Here is a 19,205-nt window from a genome sequence, read left to right on the forward strand (position 1 = left end):
GCCTACCCACCCGCTGCCAGCCACTCCACAACCCCAGCTGGCGGATTACGTGCCTGAAGTCTGGGGCAGTGCGCGGCACCACAGTGCTGTGGCACAGTTGACACCTGGCGACCGGGGTTCCCGACTCCAAAACCCTGGCCTGACACTGGGTGCTGGGGGGGGGGCGGGGTCAACTGGGGCCCTGGACATTGATGGCTCTCTGGTTTTGAAGGCTGGAAACTTTCTGTCCTGAAACCCTGATGAGGCTGCGGGTGGCCACTGAGGGCAAAGGAAGAGCACCCCAGGCGTAGACCCTGTCCCCACAGAGATACTCAGACCCCTCCTGGGCGGCCACAGGGTTCTGGCAGCTTCAGCATGGAGCTGGCTTCTCCTCTGCAGGAAGATATTCTCAGCTCTCCTCTCCTGTGCCCACCCACCTTGGGCTGAGCCCCTACCGGCCTCAAGAAGACCCTCCACAGCATGGCTCAGACCCCCATCCACCAGGACTACCGTCAATGAGCAGCCAGTTCAGAATTGGCTCTTGAGAAGGCACAACCTCCGAAAGGGGGCGGCCTCCCCCAGCTGACTCAGCCTCGAGGCCGCCCTGCCCACGGCTCTGACTCAGCGTGGGTGGGTGGCACCGGGCCGAGTGGGCGTTGATCAAGGCAGCCCGTTCCATCTGCCTACCCTCCGCCACACCCCACAAGCCTCAGCTACACAGTGAGAACCAGCCTGGTGGGGCGTGGGTCGGTCCCAGTGCTACCCCGGGGCACTGGCTCTGCCTGCTGGCTGGTGCAGACCACGCTGTCCCCAAGGCCTTGGCCTGCCCAGCCACATCCCCCAACATGGAGCCCACCACTGCCCTGCCCTTGCAGCCGGCCTTGCCCTCTCTCACTAAACCCTACCCTCCCTCAAAACAGCTGACTTGCTACCCCTACCCCTAACAGGTTTTCACCCTCCAGAGGCACTGCAGGGCCTGGCCACAGGGTCATCTAAATGGGACTTGAGATGGCGTTTGGGAAGTGAGAAGTTTGATCACAGGCAAGAAGCCCTTTAAGGCAGCCTTCAGCAGACTTTCCAGCAAGCTCTGCTCCACTCTGAGGTTCTGTCGCCGCCCCCACCGCCGCCGCCGCCTCCTCTGCTGCCGCCACCTCCTCCGCAGCTGGAGCATGAAGTACTTTTCCTCTAGTTACGCAACGTGCATCTACCAGGGCTTCCTGCTCCTGCTCCCAAGAACCTCCAGTGACCTCTGATGCTCCTTCTCCAGAAGGGGCTGGAGTGGGCCAGCCAGATTTGGGGGTACCCTGGGGCCTGGGGAGGGCACAGTGGCCATGGCCAGGACACAAGCTGCAGCCATGGAGGAGAGCATGGGGTGTGCTGTGCTCCAGCCTCACCTGGCTGCTGGGCTCCTCTCCAACCAAAGGGACTCGGTGGGGAAGGCACGCTCAGAAACAGGTGGGCTTGTGCCAGAGAGAGACCTGGAGATAAACACCCACCCAGAGCAACACCCAGGCCTGGGCCGAGGCTGCCCACAGGATCCTGCCCCACTCCTCCCCCAGGGAACTGCCAGGGATGCTGCCTCCAGGCTTTGAGTGGCCTGTGATGGGGTGCCTGACTTGGTCCCGGACCTCATGTACAGGAGCGCACAGAGCTGTGTGGTGCCCAGGACCCCTTAAGTGGGGCAGCCTCAGGAATGTGTGCGAGGTTCCACAGGGAGACCCCCAACACACTGCATCATCAGGCTTCTGTTCCTTTCCTGGGGACTTTCCTAGTGGTGGCCAGTCCAGAGGGCATGGTGGGCAACTGTGGCCCGAGCCCAAGGCCAGAGAGTGCTCAGCAGGAGATCCACAAAAGAAACTTAGGCAATGAGAAAACGCAGGCCCAGGGGGCTGCCCAGAGCCACAGCCTCCACCCGGGTTGCCGTCTAAACAGGACTTGGGGAAAGGGAAGGGGCTGCTTGGCGAGGTCACTCCAGGACAGCAGTGTAAACCAGGCTGCAGGGCCCCCTGGGTCTCCTCGCCCTGAGAACGGCACCTTCCGAACCCAGGCTCCTGGAGCCCATCCAGCTGTCCACCCTACAGGCGGTTTCTGGGTTTTTAGGCTATGGTACTTTCTCACGCTTATGCTCGGTCCCTGGGGCAGAGTACTGCGATGGGCACTGGCCTCATTAGCGGGGTCTGGCAGCCTCCTGGCCGGGGAGGGAATGGTGTTTTATTTTTAAAGCTTCCATTTACTCAAAGGAGCCCCATAAATGACTGGGAGTGGCACAGAGATCACAACAGAACCCCAGGGGAAGTCTGGGGAGAGAAACTCTGGCTGCACAGTGCTCCGACAGGGCCCCCCAAATCCTGGGGACAGGGAGGAACGATAGTCCCTGAGTTGCAAGGCACAAAGGCCCACCCCCAAGAGACGAGGGAGCTCACACCTACCGCCTCGGAGCCTGTGTCAGCACGTGACACACGGCTGCCACTCTGTCTAGGAACGGCAGCACCTCTCCTCACCTCCTTTTCCAGGACACTAACTCCTCACAGAGAGAGGCCACGACTGCAGGCTAGATCCTGGAAATCTAGGCCAGGTGGGAGCTTAATCCTACAGGGGCCGGTGCAGGGACAGGGAAGAGAGGAGGTGGCGGCCAGCGCGGCAGGGCCCGGCCACTCCGACCTGCTGTCGGATGGGGGTGCCCCATCCGAGCTGCGTGGCAAGTACAGGGGACAGGGCTGGGCCTGGCCCGCACCTCCGACCTGGCAGCCCACCATTTGCAACGGCCCCGAGGCTCCCCATGGGCGGGCAGTCCCAGTGGCCGGCCCCCTCCAGTCCCCGCCTGCCACTGAGCCACCGGCTGTGTGCTTAGCTGGGTGCCATGGCGACAGCGCTATGGAAACACCCAGCTGAAAGCATTTAAGACCCACAGAACGTTCCCACTGAGTCACCCTGGGCTGAACAGCCCCGTGATCAGAGAAGACAAAAGTGATCAGAACACATCTCTGCAGCATGCGGTGACTCAGAGTGGGGGAGGAGCCTTCTAGAAAAAACCAAGGCGGCTTCGGTTTACCTCATCTGCTACCGCAGCCGCCGTTTCCCACGTCCCTCAAAAATCGCATGTAGCCCCCAGGTCCCCTGCAATGTATGAATGAGAACGTAATTCTCAGCCTCCAGCTGTCACCATGGGCGGACAGGCCAGCTGTGGTGTGTGGGGTGAGAAGCAGGCGCCCCAAGGAGCACGTGGTCACTGGCCAAACCCGCTGACCAGGCCTCCAGCTCTGACATTTTCCACCCAGGCAGAGGAGGGAGGGCAGCCATGGCAGGGTTTAGGAGACGGGAAGACCCTTAAATTTCACACTGAACACACGTGCTCAGAGTGAGACCCAGGCTGGGCTGGGCAGAGGCCACAGCGGCAGGTAGGGGGCATGCCTGGAAGATTCTCAGGAAGGAATGGCACCTATTCCGCAGGATCAGGGATCCATGAGCCCTGAGGGCCCCATCTTCCTGGGAAAAGGGCCCCGAGCTTTCGGCAGATTGGCAAGGGGCACCCAGGAGCAACGGGTCCCAAGAGAACCGAAGCTTGCCCAGTGGTGTCGGAATAGACAGTCTGGTGAGCACATGGCCGCAGGCACAAGAAAGAGTAGGGCGCTTCTGTCCACACCAGTGGGCGGGACACACCTCAGAGGCGGGAGGCCCACACACCGAGCTGTCCCCAAGAGCCGGCAAGACGAAGGCGCAGTGGGGCTAAGACGCCCAAGGGGCCCCACCCTGAGGCTCGGGGAAGCAGAGTGCCTGACCCCCCCGCACTGCCCTGGCCCAGGGGACAGCGAGGGTCCCCGAGCCACCTGTGGATGCAGAAGCCCTGAGAGGGCTCTGTGGCTGCTCCATGGCTCCTGCTTTCTTACACTCCTATTTTCTCTGGTGAGGGCCCCTCAGTGATGTGACTCCAGAGAAAGCTGTCTGTATGGCTGCCCTCACGGTGGGCTTGTCCACAGACAGCCTTCAGCTCTGAAGGGTTTGCTAAAACAGACAGGCCTCACTCACCCTGCACGTGGCCAGACTCCACGCTGGCCAGCCCTGCTATTATCTTCTCTGAAGATCTGAACAAGGGTGCTTTGCGTCTGCCGTGTTAATTATATACCCTTTAAATAGCACACATCTCTCCCCTCTCTCAGACCTCCATCCGGGCTATAGGCCTAGCACACCCAGAGAGCAGGGGCAGCTGAAGGACGATCCTGGGGACAGCAATGCCCCCCACCGGTCCCCTGCATGACAGTGAGCAGAGTACCAGTGCCACTTCGCAGGACACCCAGGACGGTCCTGTGGGTGCTACGGAGCCCACACAGTCTCTGGGAGGCAGCATCCCCAAGAATGAGGGACCAGCGAGGGCTGCACCCACCTCACTGCCTCCTCCCCCAACATCTCAGAAAGGGAACCAGGGGAGGTGATCCGGCAGAAACCCTGGCTCTCCTTGTAGCCCCAGACATCACGGCCTAGAACAGCCCCAGAAGGCTGTGGTGGGCGGAGCAGCTCTGCCCTCCTCTGTAGCAGGAGCCTCCAGAGCTGGCTGAGCAGCGTTGCCCAGGGCCAGGGGGTTCAGCCCACGCCCAGCGCAATTCTGAGCAGGGGCCTGGCCTGCCTGCCCCACACCACTCCCAGCCCGAGCACTGACAAGCCACACCCAGTGAGCGGGGGCTCCCCTCCCCCACACTTGGGTCTAAATGCCCACGGCCCAGCCCAGGGAGTGGGTGGACCACTCCCCTCCCACCCTGGGTTCCAGATGCAGGATGGTGCATGTGGACACACCTGCAGTCCCCCTCATCCGCCTCTCTGTCCCAGAGGGGTGGGCACAGTCTGGGCTCTGCTCTGGGCCCCATCCTGGGCCCTGTGGAAACAGCCACAACCCTCTGTTCTGAGGAGGAGGTGGACCAGGCCTGTGACCATGCCCCACGGGCACACTAGTAAACCCAGAGAAGGGGTCCTCTACCCCAGCGTGTCCACCATGCCCCGTGTGCTCTGGAGAACATCCACATCCCCTCCACTCAGATGGGCACGTCTGTCAGCACCTGGCCCAGCAAACGTGGCAGTGGCCACACTCCCAGGAAGTGAAGGCACCACTGGCCTGGCAGCCCCAGGCCGTGCCCCTTACGTAAAGCTCTCCCGTCCTAGTTAACAAACGCCTCAAATGCTTCCTAACTCTGGCGCCCTGACCTATAACTAAAATTACTTCTTTTCTGGAAATCCCAAAACACCATCTCAATTACAAGCAGTTCTCAAACGTAAGAGGCCCCGGCCCAGCCCCACTCGAGGGCACCCTGGCAGGCAGACAGAGAAAGCCACTCTACCTGCCTTTCTGGGGCAGGGCCTGGCTGACCTCACGCCCGCCCCTCTCTGCAGCCCCACCTCTGCCCCCGAGGGGCTGCTGTCCTGTGTCCTTGGTTCCGCTCAGGCCACACGATGAGCCTGGCAGTGAGGGAGGGCAGTGAGCATCAGGGGCCTCGGCCTTGTGGGCACCCTGGAGCATGGAGCTGCTCCTCACACATGCCACAGGCCCAGCTTTGCTGCCTGGCAGCCTCACAGCTCCCAGGAGCCCGGTGCTCTGCACATGCAGCTCAACTGGGGTGCACCTAGCACCAGGCTTCTGAGCCCACCGGGGACCCCTGAAATAATCACTCATAGACACCCAGCTCTTAGGTGCTGAAGGAACCCATACCTGACAATGACACTGCATGTCGCACCCATGAAGACCAGAGTCAGGTGCCAGCCACCACCTCACCTTCATCAATGGCAGCCGATGTGGGGGACCCTGTCGGTGTGGGACTCCCCAGCCCACAGAGCTCCCTAACCAACCTCCAACTGCACGAGGTGCTCCCTCAGCTGCACCAGGGCTGGCGACCCGGGGGCACTCGAGAGTCTCCAAGGGAAAGGCCTCTGTGGCAGGGACAGCTTGGGAACCGCACAGAGGCCTCTGCTTCTCTGCTACACATGGCCCTGGCTTGACATGGGCTTCCGGCCATGCTTGCATGGAGTCACTTCCACTTCCGGCAGGCCAGCTGCCCACCTCGAGAAAGCAGCCCCAGAAGCCCAAATGGGCCAGACACCCACCCTGTACCCCAATGGTGTGTGGACCATCTGCCTCTCCCAGTGTCTTCAGGACTAGAGGCAAGGCTACTGTCACTGGTGAGCCCACAGGACACACACTGGAGAGCTGGGGGCAGGTAGGTCCAAGGACCGAGGCAGGGATCTCCAGGCCAGCCCCACGAACTATACTCTCTGGGTAGAGACTCCCAGGGCTGCCCCCAGCGTGGGGTGCAGCTACTGGGCTGGTCTGTAGAACAGCTGGGAAGCAATCAGCCACCTTAGGAATGGAGAGACCAGTGAAGAGACCTCTGCTTTCCCAAGAGGGCTTCCAACAGGCCCTTTCTCCGCCACCACCAAGACCTTGCTGACATCCCAGGCCCCAGGCCAGTAGCCCCTACGAGGCATGCCAGGATTGAGGCCCAGCTAGGAGGGCCTATGTTGTGTGGCGGGCACATAAGTGGGGGTGGGTCGCACTGGAGGGGCAGGGCCTCCTGCACCAAGAAGCGAGGCCACACAAGCAAGGGTGAGGCCACACCGGTGTGGGCGGGGCTGTACTAGTGACAGCGGGTGGAATGCACTGGAGGGGTAGGGCTGTACACTGACTGGATGGGGGCCAGCCAGTCCAGCTCCCCAGGCCAGGGTGCTTCCTCTCTTCAGGAGTTGAGAGGACGTACCACAGCTGAGGCCCCAGAGCCACACCCTCAAATAGAAGTCAGAGTCGTTGGCTGAGTTTGCAAAGGCAATGGGAACCAGCAGGAACAGCCCTGGGTGGCAAGGAGACTGGAGCAGTGGGGTTGGCAGCTCATCCCAGCCAGGCAGTCCGGCACTCACCCCAGGACAGCGGCAGCAGCCTCTCCCCAGCTCAGGGGGGGCGTGTGCAGCCACACACCGAGTATCCCGGCCCCTCAAACTCAGTTGTGGGGCAGGAGATGCCAACGACTCCCCGGCTTGGCCTCCTGGGCTTCCAGGCCACAGGGGAGCAGAAGGCGCACCGGGCTGTGGCTCCCTCTGCTTCACACCCCAAAATGTTTTGAAACCACTGAGTACTTACTAGCCATCCACCTTGTGACCAGCCTGTGCTGGGCACCAAGTGGGATGCAGGAGAAATATGAGACCTAGCCTTCCGGAAGGAACTCGGTGCCTTTGGAAAAATAAAACACCTGGGTGGTTAAAAGTCTACCACTAACACAGAAGGAAGGTAGGTCCAGGAGAGCCCCCACCAGGCGCTGTGAGAAGGCCGACCCAGCTCTTCCTGACCCCAGAGCCCTTCCCGTCAGTGCTTAGAGAGAGAGAAAGGTAGGGACACAAATGGGGAATCTAAGCCTCTGAGAAGCTCTGGTGTTTGTGCAGCCATGTGACCAATGAGGGACAGAGCAGGGTCCAAGCCTAAGCCTGACTCCAGAGCCCTGAGGCTGTGCCTGGGTGGGGATGACCAGCCTGGGGCCACCCACAGGTCCTCTGGTGAGTGGGTGGGGAGGAGCAGCTGCAGGTTCTGGAGAAAGGAGGCCACTCAGCCAGGGGTGCGGAGCCACATCGGGTGCAGAGCCTAGGTGCCCCTGGGGCCCAGGAAGAAAGGCCAACATCACACATCTCCTGGGAGGGGCCCTAGGAGGCCAGGAGGATGAGGTTCGCCAAGGACGTCTGCACCCGGGTGGCAGAGGACTTTCCAGGGGAGCTGCTAGGCCACTGTCGCCTCACACCCACTGCAACCTCAACCCGCCATGCACTTCAGAGCCCTGCCTGCCCTCCCTGCCCACACGGCCCTTGCCCAGGCCCCCACACTGCTGCCGGGGGGACCATTTCCCTCGGCAACTCGCAGCCACAGACAAGAAAGCTGCCATCATTCCTGACCCTCCTGGGCTCCTGGTTCTGGCCCATCAGGACAGAGACAGCCCGGAAAGCCAGGACTGAGTGATGGATGCGCAGCTGCAAACACTCCAGATCCCTGGACTGTGCCCTCGCAATGGTGAACTGCTGGTGATGCGAATCACATCTCAATAAGGCTGTTACCAAAACCCACAGTGCCTCAAGGGGAGAGGGGAGGCTCCTGGACCCCTGGCAGGCAGGTGAGTCCTCAGTGAGCTGGCCTCAGTACCCCCGTGCCCAGGCCACCAAGCTGGCCCCAGGAAAGTTCCTGCTAAGAGCAGCTCTCGCACCCGGCCCAGGTACTCAGGGGCCATTCCGACCTGCGCTGCCCTGGCCCACTCCGAGGTAGCATGACCCTGCTAGGCCTCGGAGCCTCATCCTTCTGCTTCAGTCTTCAGAAAGCAAAGTAGCAAAGCGTTCCAAGGAGGGAGGAAAAGAAAAATAGACATAGCGTATAGCAACATACACACTCCACCTCGACCCAGTATTCCCACCACGAGGGATCTGTTCACAGAAACAGCTCTCGGAAGGTTCACTGTGGCAGCCTCAGGGAGGAACATCGAGGCCACGGAGATGGGCAGTGACAGTCACTAGAAAGACCATTGCAGCTTACCCGTAGTAAAAGATGGGAAGGATGAGAAGACACATCACAGCTTACCTGGAGTGAAAAACAGGATCAAAACAAAGGCTGGGGACCTGGGAAGAGGTGGCCAGAGAGGGCAGGGCACCCCAGAGAATAGCCAGAATCGTGTCCCTGCAGCTGTGCACCCAGCATGGCTGATGGCTGTCTGTGGACAGCTGCGGCACCCCGGGACCCCCACAGGGCTGCTTCCACAGGGCCTCACTTATTCTCTCATCTGCTCCTGCCCAGTCCTGTCCTCTACCTTGGGGCCGATTCTAGCTTCGGCAGGTGATCCCACACTGGAAAACCTCTAGCTTGGCCTACAGGGTATGGGCACACCTGCTTGGCTTCCCTGCAGTTAAGGAGGGAGTGAAGCACAGGCTCTGAGCAAGAACGGGCCTCCCAGTCCCAGGGCAAGACCACAAGCATTCGTGAGCACCCAAGTCCTGCACCAAGGAGACAGTGGTGCTCACACGCAGACACACGCACACATGATAGGTGTGTGCGGGGCTGCCATGGCTTGAACACCTGATCACTGGCAGGAAGGGTGCAGCCTGGAGGCCCAGGCTTCACCCACAGCCACACCCTGCCCACCCCAGGGTGTGGCCCAGAAGCTCCACCTGGATGACTGGCCCAGGGGCTTTCCTGATGTTTCCTTTACAAGTGACTGTCCATCTTGCTTTGTGTGTTTCCCTTCTCATCTGCATCACTATGACCCCAGCAAGTGGGTGAGGGGTTTCTGGGTCTGGTGTGCACACATCGGGCCATGCTCGTCATTGGCCAGACCACCCGAAGTCCAAGCCCACTCAGCACGCAGCACTGTCATGCTGGTGGGACCGTGACAACACCGAAGCCACTCCCTTGAGGAACCTGAAACGCCGCCCGCCCCTGGGCACCCACCACTGCGGGAGGTGGTCATGACCGCTTAGAGGAACAGTCTGGGGCCTGACTCCTGGGCAGGAACCGGGGGAATAGGGGTAGGAGGACTCCATCCGGGTTTCTGCTCCTTTGGCAGAGAACCTTTCAGGGACTCTGGGAGGCTGCAGAGCGCAGGACAGAGCCCCGAAGGTGGAGCCGACCATCCTGCCATCCTGGGGGCGTCGGGTCCGCCGCTCCCGAGGTCTACGGGGGCAGAGCCTGCCTCTGCCAATCCCACCTAGCGGGCTGCTGTCCACTCCCTGGGGCCAAGGGGGGCCGAGCGGTGAGCAGTCCCAAGGCAGTGGGAGAGGCACCGCGGCAGGGGTGGCGGGCCTACCTGCAGCTCCTTGTCAGAGTACTTCTGAGGATTCTTGCTGCCCTGGCTCTTCTTCCGAAGCTTCTTCAGCTCGGCCTGGCACTTGTCCAGGGCGTCTCCTTTGCTCCTCTGCTCCGTCTGGTACTTCTTGAGTGCAGCCTGAGATTCAAACAACAAAACACAGAGCCGAGGCCCATGAGCCCCACGGCGGGGTCCCCTGGCAGCCCCACCACTCCCTTCCAGGCTTGCTCTCTGGCTGAGGGGGTCCCCTGGCAGCCCTGCCACTCCCTTCCAGGCTCGCTCTCTGGCTCAGGGGGTCCCCTGGCAGCCCCATCACTCCCTTCCCGGCTCGCTCTCTGGCTCAGGGGGTCCCCTGGCAGCCCTGCCACTCCCTTCCAGGCTCGCTCTCTGGCTCAGGGGGTCCCCTGGCAGCCCCGCCACTCCCTCCCAGCCTCACTGTCCGGCAGCACACGCTCAGCTGCAAATCAGAGATGGGGAGAGCGTGAGAGAAGCCTCAGCCCAACCCCACCCCACTGCACGGCAGCTCTCTGCTCCCCAAATGTGAAAATCAGACTTGGAGAAAGTGGCCAAGACCCACCACTCCCGCCCACCACGAGAGCCAGAAATGACCCCCAAGCCCTCAGGCAGTGCCTCAGCCCCAAGCCTTCTTGCAAACTGACAAGAGGGGCCGTGGGGCAGGCCGGGCCAAGAGCCCAGTGAAACTGCAGAGGCTAGAGAAGGAGCTCCTGTACCCCCAGGCAGCAGAGTCAAGCATCAGCTTCACCACAGTGGCCAAAGCCAGGGCATGGAACCGAGCACGTGGGGCGTCAGAGGCAACGGGTTCACCCACAGGTTGCATTTGGGGCACACCAGGGGACTTGGTCCAAATGGGCAATAAAGTCAGAGCTGGGGATGGGAGCTCAGGGGAAGCTCCCTCCATGTGGAGGGAAGGAGTGGCAGGCAGCGGGGAGGGCTGGAGTCCGGGCACGGGGCCCCAGCAGGCGCGGCCAGCGTGCACTTACACTCAGGTACCTGGAATCCAGCTCCACCTTCTGCTCCAGCTGTGTGAGTAACTCGTTGTGAAAAGACTTCAGCTGGACATGGAGAAAAAACACATCAACAATCAGCTCTAATATATGGACCGGGAACAGGAGGCCAGGCAGGGTTGGGGTGGTGGTTACGGGACACCGGGCGCCCCAGCTGTGCAGGACCACCCCTTCCCCCGATTGATGAGCCATGGCCCTGCACAGCTGGGTGGGGCCTATGGAGCTGGGTGGGAGGAGGTGCTGGATTGAGTGCTGAACAGACGTCTGGAATGCCGGACAATCTGGCCTTCAACAGCCACAGGGTCCGTTTCTCACAAGGGAAACAGAAACAGCGGTCCCTTCCTTCCTCGGCTGTGCCATGCCAGGGAGCACTCCGAAACAGGCTGAGGGGCTGCAGGAGCCATGGGCCTGAACTCAAACCAGGGTTGGACCCCAGGCTTTATATGGGATGCTGCGAAGCAGCAGCCAGCAGCATGCCCTGGTTGTGTGTTCCCCTCTGGCTTCCAGTCTTGTGGGCCGCAGGATTGGGGTTTGGCTGGGGCTGTGGTCAGGACTCTCCCTGGAGCCCAGTGTGTCCTGGATGGCCACCGTGGCCAGCAAAGCATGCGGCCACAGTCTGGCCCGTGCCCTTTTCTCCCACGTCCTCCTTGGAGTGTGCCTTGTGTCCTGAGCCAAGGTCTCTCTCTCCCTCCCTTCTTCTGAGTGTGGCCGCACAACCCGGACTGTTCCTAAGTGGACATGGCCAAGGACTGCCACCAGCTTTCCCGCTGCGCCTGCCCCTCCTCATGGGGCCATGCTGGGGTGGGGCTCACCATTTCTTCCAACTGATTCTGGATCTGCCTGTGGACTTCAGCCATCTGGAAGAGAACATCTCCTGGGAAGCAGAATAGCAGGAAGGGGGGCGTCAGGTGCTCCCAGTCACTACTGTCATCCCACCTGGACTGATGGCCACCCAGGGAAGCCCTGTGACCACAGAAGAGGGGCCCCAAGGGTGTCAGGGCCAGAAGGGAGGGCGGAGAGGAGACGCCAAGAGGAAACAGAACATTCTAGAATGACAAGGGACTCCAGACCTCAAATGCACAGCATGCCTGGCATCTTTGGGAGGGACCTTGAGTCTCTGCAAAGGCAACAGATAGGAAGAACCCAAATGTGCCCCACCCCAGGCGTGACAGTGGGCGCAAACATGAGTCTTCTTTAGCACCTGATTTATTCACAAACGCCGCAGAGCTCCAGCCCGCCCCTGTCAGGCCAGGCAGACTGCGCTGACCTCACGCCCCGTCAGGCCAGGCGGACTGCGCTGACCCCCACGCCCGTGTCAGGCCAGGCGGACTGCGCTGACCCCACACCACAGCACACGAGCCTCTTCTGGGGGACGCCCATGGGCGTGCACTGGGCACAGGCCTCTCCGACCCCAGGAGGCCTCACTACCCAGGCTGCAGACCCCACAGCACCTCTGAGACCTTTGCCCAACATCACTCTGAGCCCCAAGAGTGTGGGGGTCTGAGGAGGTCTAGCCTCATGGGCCCGGCTCACCAGGTAGCCACCCTGGCACATGAAGGCCTGGGCTCGCCTTGCTGTCGCTGGGACCCTGGGGACACACGAGCAGCACTTGGGGACGCTGACATCTCCTCAGCCCATGTGCAAAACGCAGATTAAGAAATCAAGATCGTGGTGGCACAGGGGTGAGCGGCTGTTAGAGGCCTTTTCCAGCCTGGGTGTCCACGAAACCCGGCTCCAGTCCCCTTGCAGGTGGGGCTGCCCCAGGGGTGCAGGTATTGGGGTTTCCCTGAGGCAGGCCTGAGCACCCCACTCTGTAAGGGCCTCACCACACTGCTGCATCCCCACCTGCTTCCACCAAAGAGGGAGGCACAGAGAGAGGAACAGAGAGGCCGAGACCTGGAAGACGCAGGGGCACGGCTGTCCTTTCTCTTTGGCCAGATGTTTCCTGCCTCCCTCTGCCAAAGCTCCCATGGAGCTGTGACCCCATTTGAAGCATGGCCACCGAGGCCAGCAGGTGTGACCACACCACCAGCCCAGGGGGCCGGTGAGCTGTACCAGAAGCCCCCTGCAGAGGTGCAGCCAGCCTGGGCTCAGAGGTGCAGGACCCAGCCTGAGACCCGCCCTAAATCAGCAACACACGGGACAGGAGCACACCACAGCCCCAGCCCCAGCCCTTTAGTGCTGCCCGCCCGCCCAACCCTGGAGATGGCATGAAAGACCCTCCCCTGTGGCCATTTCCTTGTCTGCAGGGGAGGAGCCGGAACTGGGTGGTCCGGCCCCCACACTCCTTTGATGGACAAATATTTGCTGAGCTACTGTTTCCAGTGCCAGGCAGTGACCTCGTGCTGCAGACACAAACAGATCAGGAGGGCCGTCCCTGCTGCCGGCGGGTCACTCTCGGGCGATCCCTGTCCCCTCCCTGAAGGGCTGCCTGAAGCTGGACTTTCCTCCTCTGCACTCATCCAGGCCACCACTGGTCCCACAGCCGGAGGGTCCTCTGGCTCCAGCAGGCAGAGCCCTCACTGCAGTCCCCAAGTGCCCAAAAAGCTCAGCCAGAAACCAGAGCAAGCCCCGGCGAGCACAGGAAGCCCTAACCGGGTGACGCTGCTTGCCAGGACCACAGCTGGCCTTGGGGTCACTTCCCCTCCCCACAGCACAGCCGAGTCTTGGAGAGGAAGCTTCTCCAGGTTGGCTCGCCCTCCAGGAGCTGCTGGGCTCTTCTTACCCTATGACCACAGGGACCCTCTGGGCTCTGGCCAGGGCCAGGTGCTTCGCACATGTAACCCTTTGCATCAGCGCGGCCCGCAAGGCCGCCCAGGTGAGCAGGACAAAGTGGCCCAGGTCAGCGGCCAAAGAGCGGTCGCAGAGCCGGGACCCAACCGCCTGTGCTGGCCTCCACCCCACAGCCGCGCCCTCCTCCTGCGGGTCAGCACACACAAGGGCTGCCTCTCCAGCCACCCCAGGCACCTTCCTGGCTTCCCAGGCATTCCTGCCCTCATGTCAGCAACTGCCAGGCCTGTTCCCAAAGCCAAATGCTCTGCGTCAGCGGCACAGATTTCCATGGAGGGAGGAGAGAAAAATGATTCGTGCACCCCTCAAACGGCCCAGAAGTGACAGTCACCTGGTTCTGTGACACGTGTCCCACTAAAAGTAGCACTAGGCCTGGCTGCTTCTCCAGGGAACAGCACGCAGGGCTGGCGGGACCCCATCCACTGCAGGGCAGGGTCTAGGGAACACACAGCGCCCCAGGTTTGGCTTCCCTTTCTGGGAAGATACGGAAGGCCTGCCTGGCACACCACTGCTCACCCTCCATGGGTGAAGATGACACACCTGGACCTGGCCACTTCGAAGCAGGGGCTCAGTGTGGGGACAGCAGCCCCTGCAGCCCCTGGGGAGGCATCACGTATGTGTGCAGCACGAGCACGTGTGTGAGTGGGTATGCACAAGTGTGAACTGGCGCGGGCCTGTTGGGTGTGTGGCTATGGTGCGCCTGCCGTGACCCGAGTCTCATCCACACTCACAGCCGCCCTGGCTGCCACTACCCATTCTGCTACAGCCACAGGGCTCACAGGGACCACAGGGACCACAGCCGGGTCATGCAGGGTCAGTCTCCAGGACCACGCTGCCCCCTGAGCTGGGGGGCAGCAGGAGAGGCAGACACAGACCCCAGAGCCTAGGCCTTGCCCCACACAAACCCCCTACGAAGCGCCTAGCACACCTAGCACCTCCACCGACGCCGGTCAACCCTGACCCAGGGGCCTGCATCTGCACGGAAACCACTGCCGCCATGCTCTAACCATGGTGTGACTGCCTGGTCCCTGCCGTGTGGCCCTCCGGAGTGGGGCAGGGCCCAGTAATGGCCCCCGGGGGCTGCACTGCAGTCAGGAGGAAGCTGGCACCACTGCAATGGCCTCTCACGGTTGGGATGAAGTCCAGACCTCTGGGGGTCAGCGGCAAACCACGCACACGGGTGGGCCAGGGGCAAGTCTGAGTTTTACCAGCCTTGGCAGGAGAGGACGTGGCCCTGCCCCAGCCTCACTCAACCCAGGGTTCAAGTTGCGCAGGGAAGGGTCAAGGACCAAAGGGGACAGAATTTGGTGTGAAGGAGGCTGGTGTGAAGCCACTTGGATGTAAGCAGGCACTGTCCAGGGCAGGGGAGGAGCTGGAGCAAGGCTGGCGGCACAGACCCCATGGGAGAATGAACCCTGGCTCAGGCTGGCACATGCCCACGGCCATGTGGCCCCTCCACCATCCACTCTGGACGGCAAGGGTGCTGCTGGTCTGGCAGAACACCATCCTGCGAGCCGAGAACAGCAGAGGCGGGGGGCTCAGGCTGGGGCAGACTGCCCTGTGCTTAGGAGCAGGAACAGGAAGCTGGAGACGTAGGGTGCTGAGGCGGCGGCTCCCGGGTTCTCTGTGCTTCTCAGCGCTGGGATGGACACCACCGCCTCTTCCCAGGAAGCCACCGGGGAACTGTCCTGAGGCTTTGATAGTATTCCTGTGACTAAGGATCCTGCCTCTACCTCCCAGCTCTCGGACCCCCACACATCAGGAATTGGCTTCAGCCAAGTTGGGATGGCAGGTGACAACAGCATGAGGTCTGGCCTGCGAGGGGGAACCCACCCAAGCCTGTGCCCTGGCCGGCACCCCCTTGCCCCTGGGTGTCCACATGCACCCAGCCTTTATGAGGCTGCCTATCCCCTGTCCCGGGGTGGGGGCCGGCAAGTCCATAAAGAGATGAAGCCGGAGGCTGCAGACGACGTAGGTGAACTCTCCCTGCTGTGCGGGTGCCTCCCTGCGGGGCGGTGCCCACAGTTCTCGCCATGTTCTATTTGTTTTTATTTTTACTTTTTGAGATGAGGTCTCACTATGTCACCCAGGCTGTTCTCCAACTCCTAGCTGAAGTGATCCTCCTGCCCCAGCCTCCTGAGTCGCTGGGATGGAAGGCAGGCAGCACTTTGCTGGGCTCACACCACATCCTGTAGGCCCTCGAATTGTAAGTTAACGTCAAGACCAAATAAAAACATGTATTCCCTTGAAAGGCTACACAAGATGGACTCAAGAACGACATCCGGGAAACAACGTGGAACAGCAAATCCTTTTTAAAAGGGGCTGTTGATGTCAAAAAGAAAAAGAGCATGCGGAGCTTCTCGGGATTCTGGCCAGGTGATGGTCATCACCACCACCCTCTACACGGCTTGCTCTCAAACGTGCACCCCAGCATCCCCACTGGCCGGAGCCCCCAGCCCCAGCCCCCAGCCCCGCACTGTGAGCAGCACAGCACACCCAGGGGAAGCCCGGGCAAAGCTGCACAGACCAGGCATGTGCCTGCCCTGAGCTTCAGGCTGGCGACTGCACAAAATCATCCCACACGGTACATTTTTAAACTGCATCTTACAAGCAGCTATGGGAAACCATGTGTGCATGGAGTGTGAATGTGTGCAGCTACCAGTGCTTAACCCCGGGGGTGCCATGGGCACCCCAGCTGGCTGGAGGGACGGTCAGCCCAACACGGCTCCCACGCGCAGCACCAGGCCCCCAGGCAATGCCAGGACCCTAAGATCAGCAGTGACAGGCACCGACTGGTGGGGACAATGAGTTCCACTGAGCAACTAAGTCTTGTCCGCCCTTCCCTGTGCTCTTCAGGGACCTAAAGATGTGGAGTATCAAGGGCTGCAGAGCCAGTGAGAGCCTCCCCTGGGGTGAGACGTGAGGCTGCACATTCTCGGGCTCCCTGATCTCTCCGTGCTCCCTCCCATGTGGCGGGCAGACTGATCCAGGCCCGCCCTGCTGGGGACAGAGGAGGCTGCCAGGCTTCCTAAGCAGCCTCATCCACCAGATGCCACCCACCCCCTGGGAAGCCCATGTCTGGTCCACAGCACATGAGAGTCCTTAAACAATGAGGTTCAAACATAAGCCGAGGATTGCGCCAGGGCACACGGCACGTGAGCCAGAACAGACCGGCAGATCCATCACCATCGGGGGATCCAAGGCTCTGGGGTGTTGGGGAAATGGGCAGCAGGTGGCCACGCCTCAGGGCACAGGTGTTGGGGCAATGGGCAGCAGGTGGCCACACCTCAGGGTGCAGGTGTTGGGATGACAGGCAGCAGGTGGCCACACCTCAGGGCGCAGGTGTTGGGGTGACAGGCAGCAGGTGGCCACACCTCAGGGCGCAGGTGTTGGGATGACAGGCAGCAGGTGGCCACACCTCAGGGCGCAGCTGTTGGGGTGACGGGCAGCAGGTGGCCACACCTCAGGGCGCAGCTGTTGGGGTGACGGGCAGCAGGTGGCCACACCTCAGGGCGCAGATGTTGGGGTGACGGGCAGGTGGCCACACCTCAGGGCACAGGTGTTGGGGTGACGGGCAGCAGGTGGCCACACCTCAGGGCACAGGTTTGGGGTGATGGGCAGCAGGTGGCCATGCCCTGGGGTTCAAGTGTGGGAGTGCAGCAGTGTTACACCTGGGGCAATGGGTCAGGCACCCCAGGGCTACCTAGGGGTGCTGGGGAGCGGGGAGAGGGAGAAGCATCGAAGGGCATGAAAGGGGGCACATGCAGATGTCATGGGCAATATGTTTCATTTGGGACAAAAGTCTAAAAAACACAGGCATCCTGAAACTGAGGCCTCTGGCTTTTCAACCCCCTACCAACGAACTGCAGTGAGTGAAGCAGCAGCTGGCACTGGGGTCACCACAGGCCTCATGCCCCAGCTACCTCCACCTCAGACACGGCAGTCATTGGGCTAAGAGTGAAACGCGCTCCACAGTACTGACTGTGCTGGGCGCCCGGCCTGCTGTGGACAGGTCTGAGCACAGCTGACAAGGACAGGACTTCCTCGGGACCCTGGCTGGGGCCCCTGCTGCCCAGAGAGGAAAACAGCACCTGAGTGAGGTGGGGCTGTGAAGCGCGGGCCCCAGGCATGCCCAGCCAGCATCTCTCTGTCCTCGAGTCTCTTCTGCTTGGGGCAGCACCTGGCGGAGAGGGCCCTTTCCATCGGCCGAGTCCCTGGCTCCTTCCTGGAATCCCAGCAGAGCACAGCGAGACCCACGACAGCCCTCCATCTCTCCTGCAGGCTGGGCCCAGTCTCGCTCCCCCCAAGGTCTTACCCCAACCTACATGGGACTGTCACCCCACTTCGCAGAAAGGGACCTGCCACACCCACGGCTCGAGGTCAAACACCCCAAAACTCAGGAGCCCTGACGGCTTCCAGGGGCTGCATTGCCAAGGTCTGCTGCCAGCCTGGAGCAGTAGAGAGCAGCAGCCAAAGAGGAGCGGAGGCTGCAGTGCAGAAAGGCAGATGGCTGGCTACCACCGATATGACACCCGCATCCACACCCACAACGTCTGGCTCCCACCCGAGACAGCACTCGCACCCACGGAGCCCAGTTCCCACCTGAAGATGGCACCCACATCCGCACCCACAGCACCCAGCTCCCACCCGAGACAGTACGTGCACCCACGGTGCCCAGCTCCCACCAGAAGATGGCACCCACATCTACACCCACAGCACCTAGCTTCCACCCGAGACAGTATGTGCACCCACAGTGTCCAGCACCCACCCAAGACAGCACCTGCACCCGAACCCACGGTGCCCAGCTCCCACCTGAGATGGCACCTGTACCCACGGTGCCCAGCTCCCACCTGAGATGGCACCCACAGCCACACCCATAGCACCCAGCTCCCACCCAAGATGGCACCTAGCTCCCACCCGAGACAGTACGTGCACCCACAGTGTTCAGCTCCCACCCAAGACCACACCCACACCCACAGTGCCTCCCACCCGAGATGGAACCTGCACCCTCAGCCTCAGGATGGTGGGAAGCCCAAGCATCTGTCCTCCCAGCATTTGGCTCTTCGACTCCCGGGTTCTACTGCCTCAGCCTCCTGAGTAGCTGTGACTAAAGATGTGCACCACCACACCCAGCTAATTTTGTATTTTCAGTAGAGATGGGGTTTTGTCATGTTGGCCAGGCTGGTCTGGAACTCCTGACCTCATGTGATCCGCCTGCCTTGGCCTCCCAAAGTGCTAGAATGGCAGGTGTGAGCCACCAAGCTGGTCCATTTTTACCTTTTTAAAGTGATATATCCAATGGCACTTAGCACATTTGCAACGTTAAGCAACCATCGCCTCTTTCCTAACTCTGAAACGTTATCACCATCCCAAAGAGAAATCCATACCCACCAGCAGTCACTCCCCAGCTCCTGGCAACCAGTCAGCACAGTATCTCTATGGAGCGGCCTATCCCTGACATGTCACCGGATTATACAGGACCCCCCACCTCCACCCCCCATCTCTATGGAGTGACCCATCCCTGACATGTCACTGGATTATACGGGACCCCCCACCCTCACCCCGTCTCCATGGAGTGACCCATCCCTGACATGTCACCGGATTA

The 19,205-nt window shown here is 61.3% G+C and overlaps 1 protein-coding gene across 7 annotated transcripts in view; it reads right to left on the reverse strand.

Annotated features, from left to right (window-relative positions):
• BAIAP2 (BAR/IMD domain containing adaptor protein 2) overlaps nt 1-19,205 on the reverse strand; it is a 75,112-nt gene that overhangs the window by 17,895 nt on the left and 38,012 nt on the right. For all 7 annotated transcript variants that reach the window (XM_032241398.1, XM_032241403.1, XM_032241397.1 and 4 more), the window contains exons 4-6: nt 11,623-11,684; nt 10,787-10,858; nt 9,786-9,923 (exon numbers count right to left, since the gene is read on the reverse strand). In XM_032241398.1, coding sequence (XP_032097289.1) covers nt 9,786-9,923; nt 10,787-10,858; nt 11,623-11,684 — 272 coding nt within the window. The remainder of the gene's footprint in view (nt 1-9,785; nt 9,924-10,786; nt 10,859-11,622; nt 11,685-19,205) is intronic.

The sequence above is a fragment of the Sapajus apella genome, unplaced genomic scaffold (genome assembly GCF_009761245.1).
Source record: "Sapajus apella isolate SASKATOON/1434 unplaced genomic scaffold, GSC_monkey_1.0 scaffold48, whole genome shotgun sequence".
Taxonomy (NCBI): domain Eukaryota; kingdom Metazoa; phylum Chordata; class Mammalia; order Primates; family Cebidae; genus Sapajus; species Sapajus apella.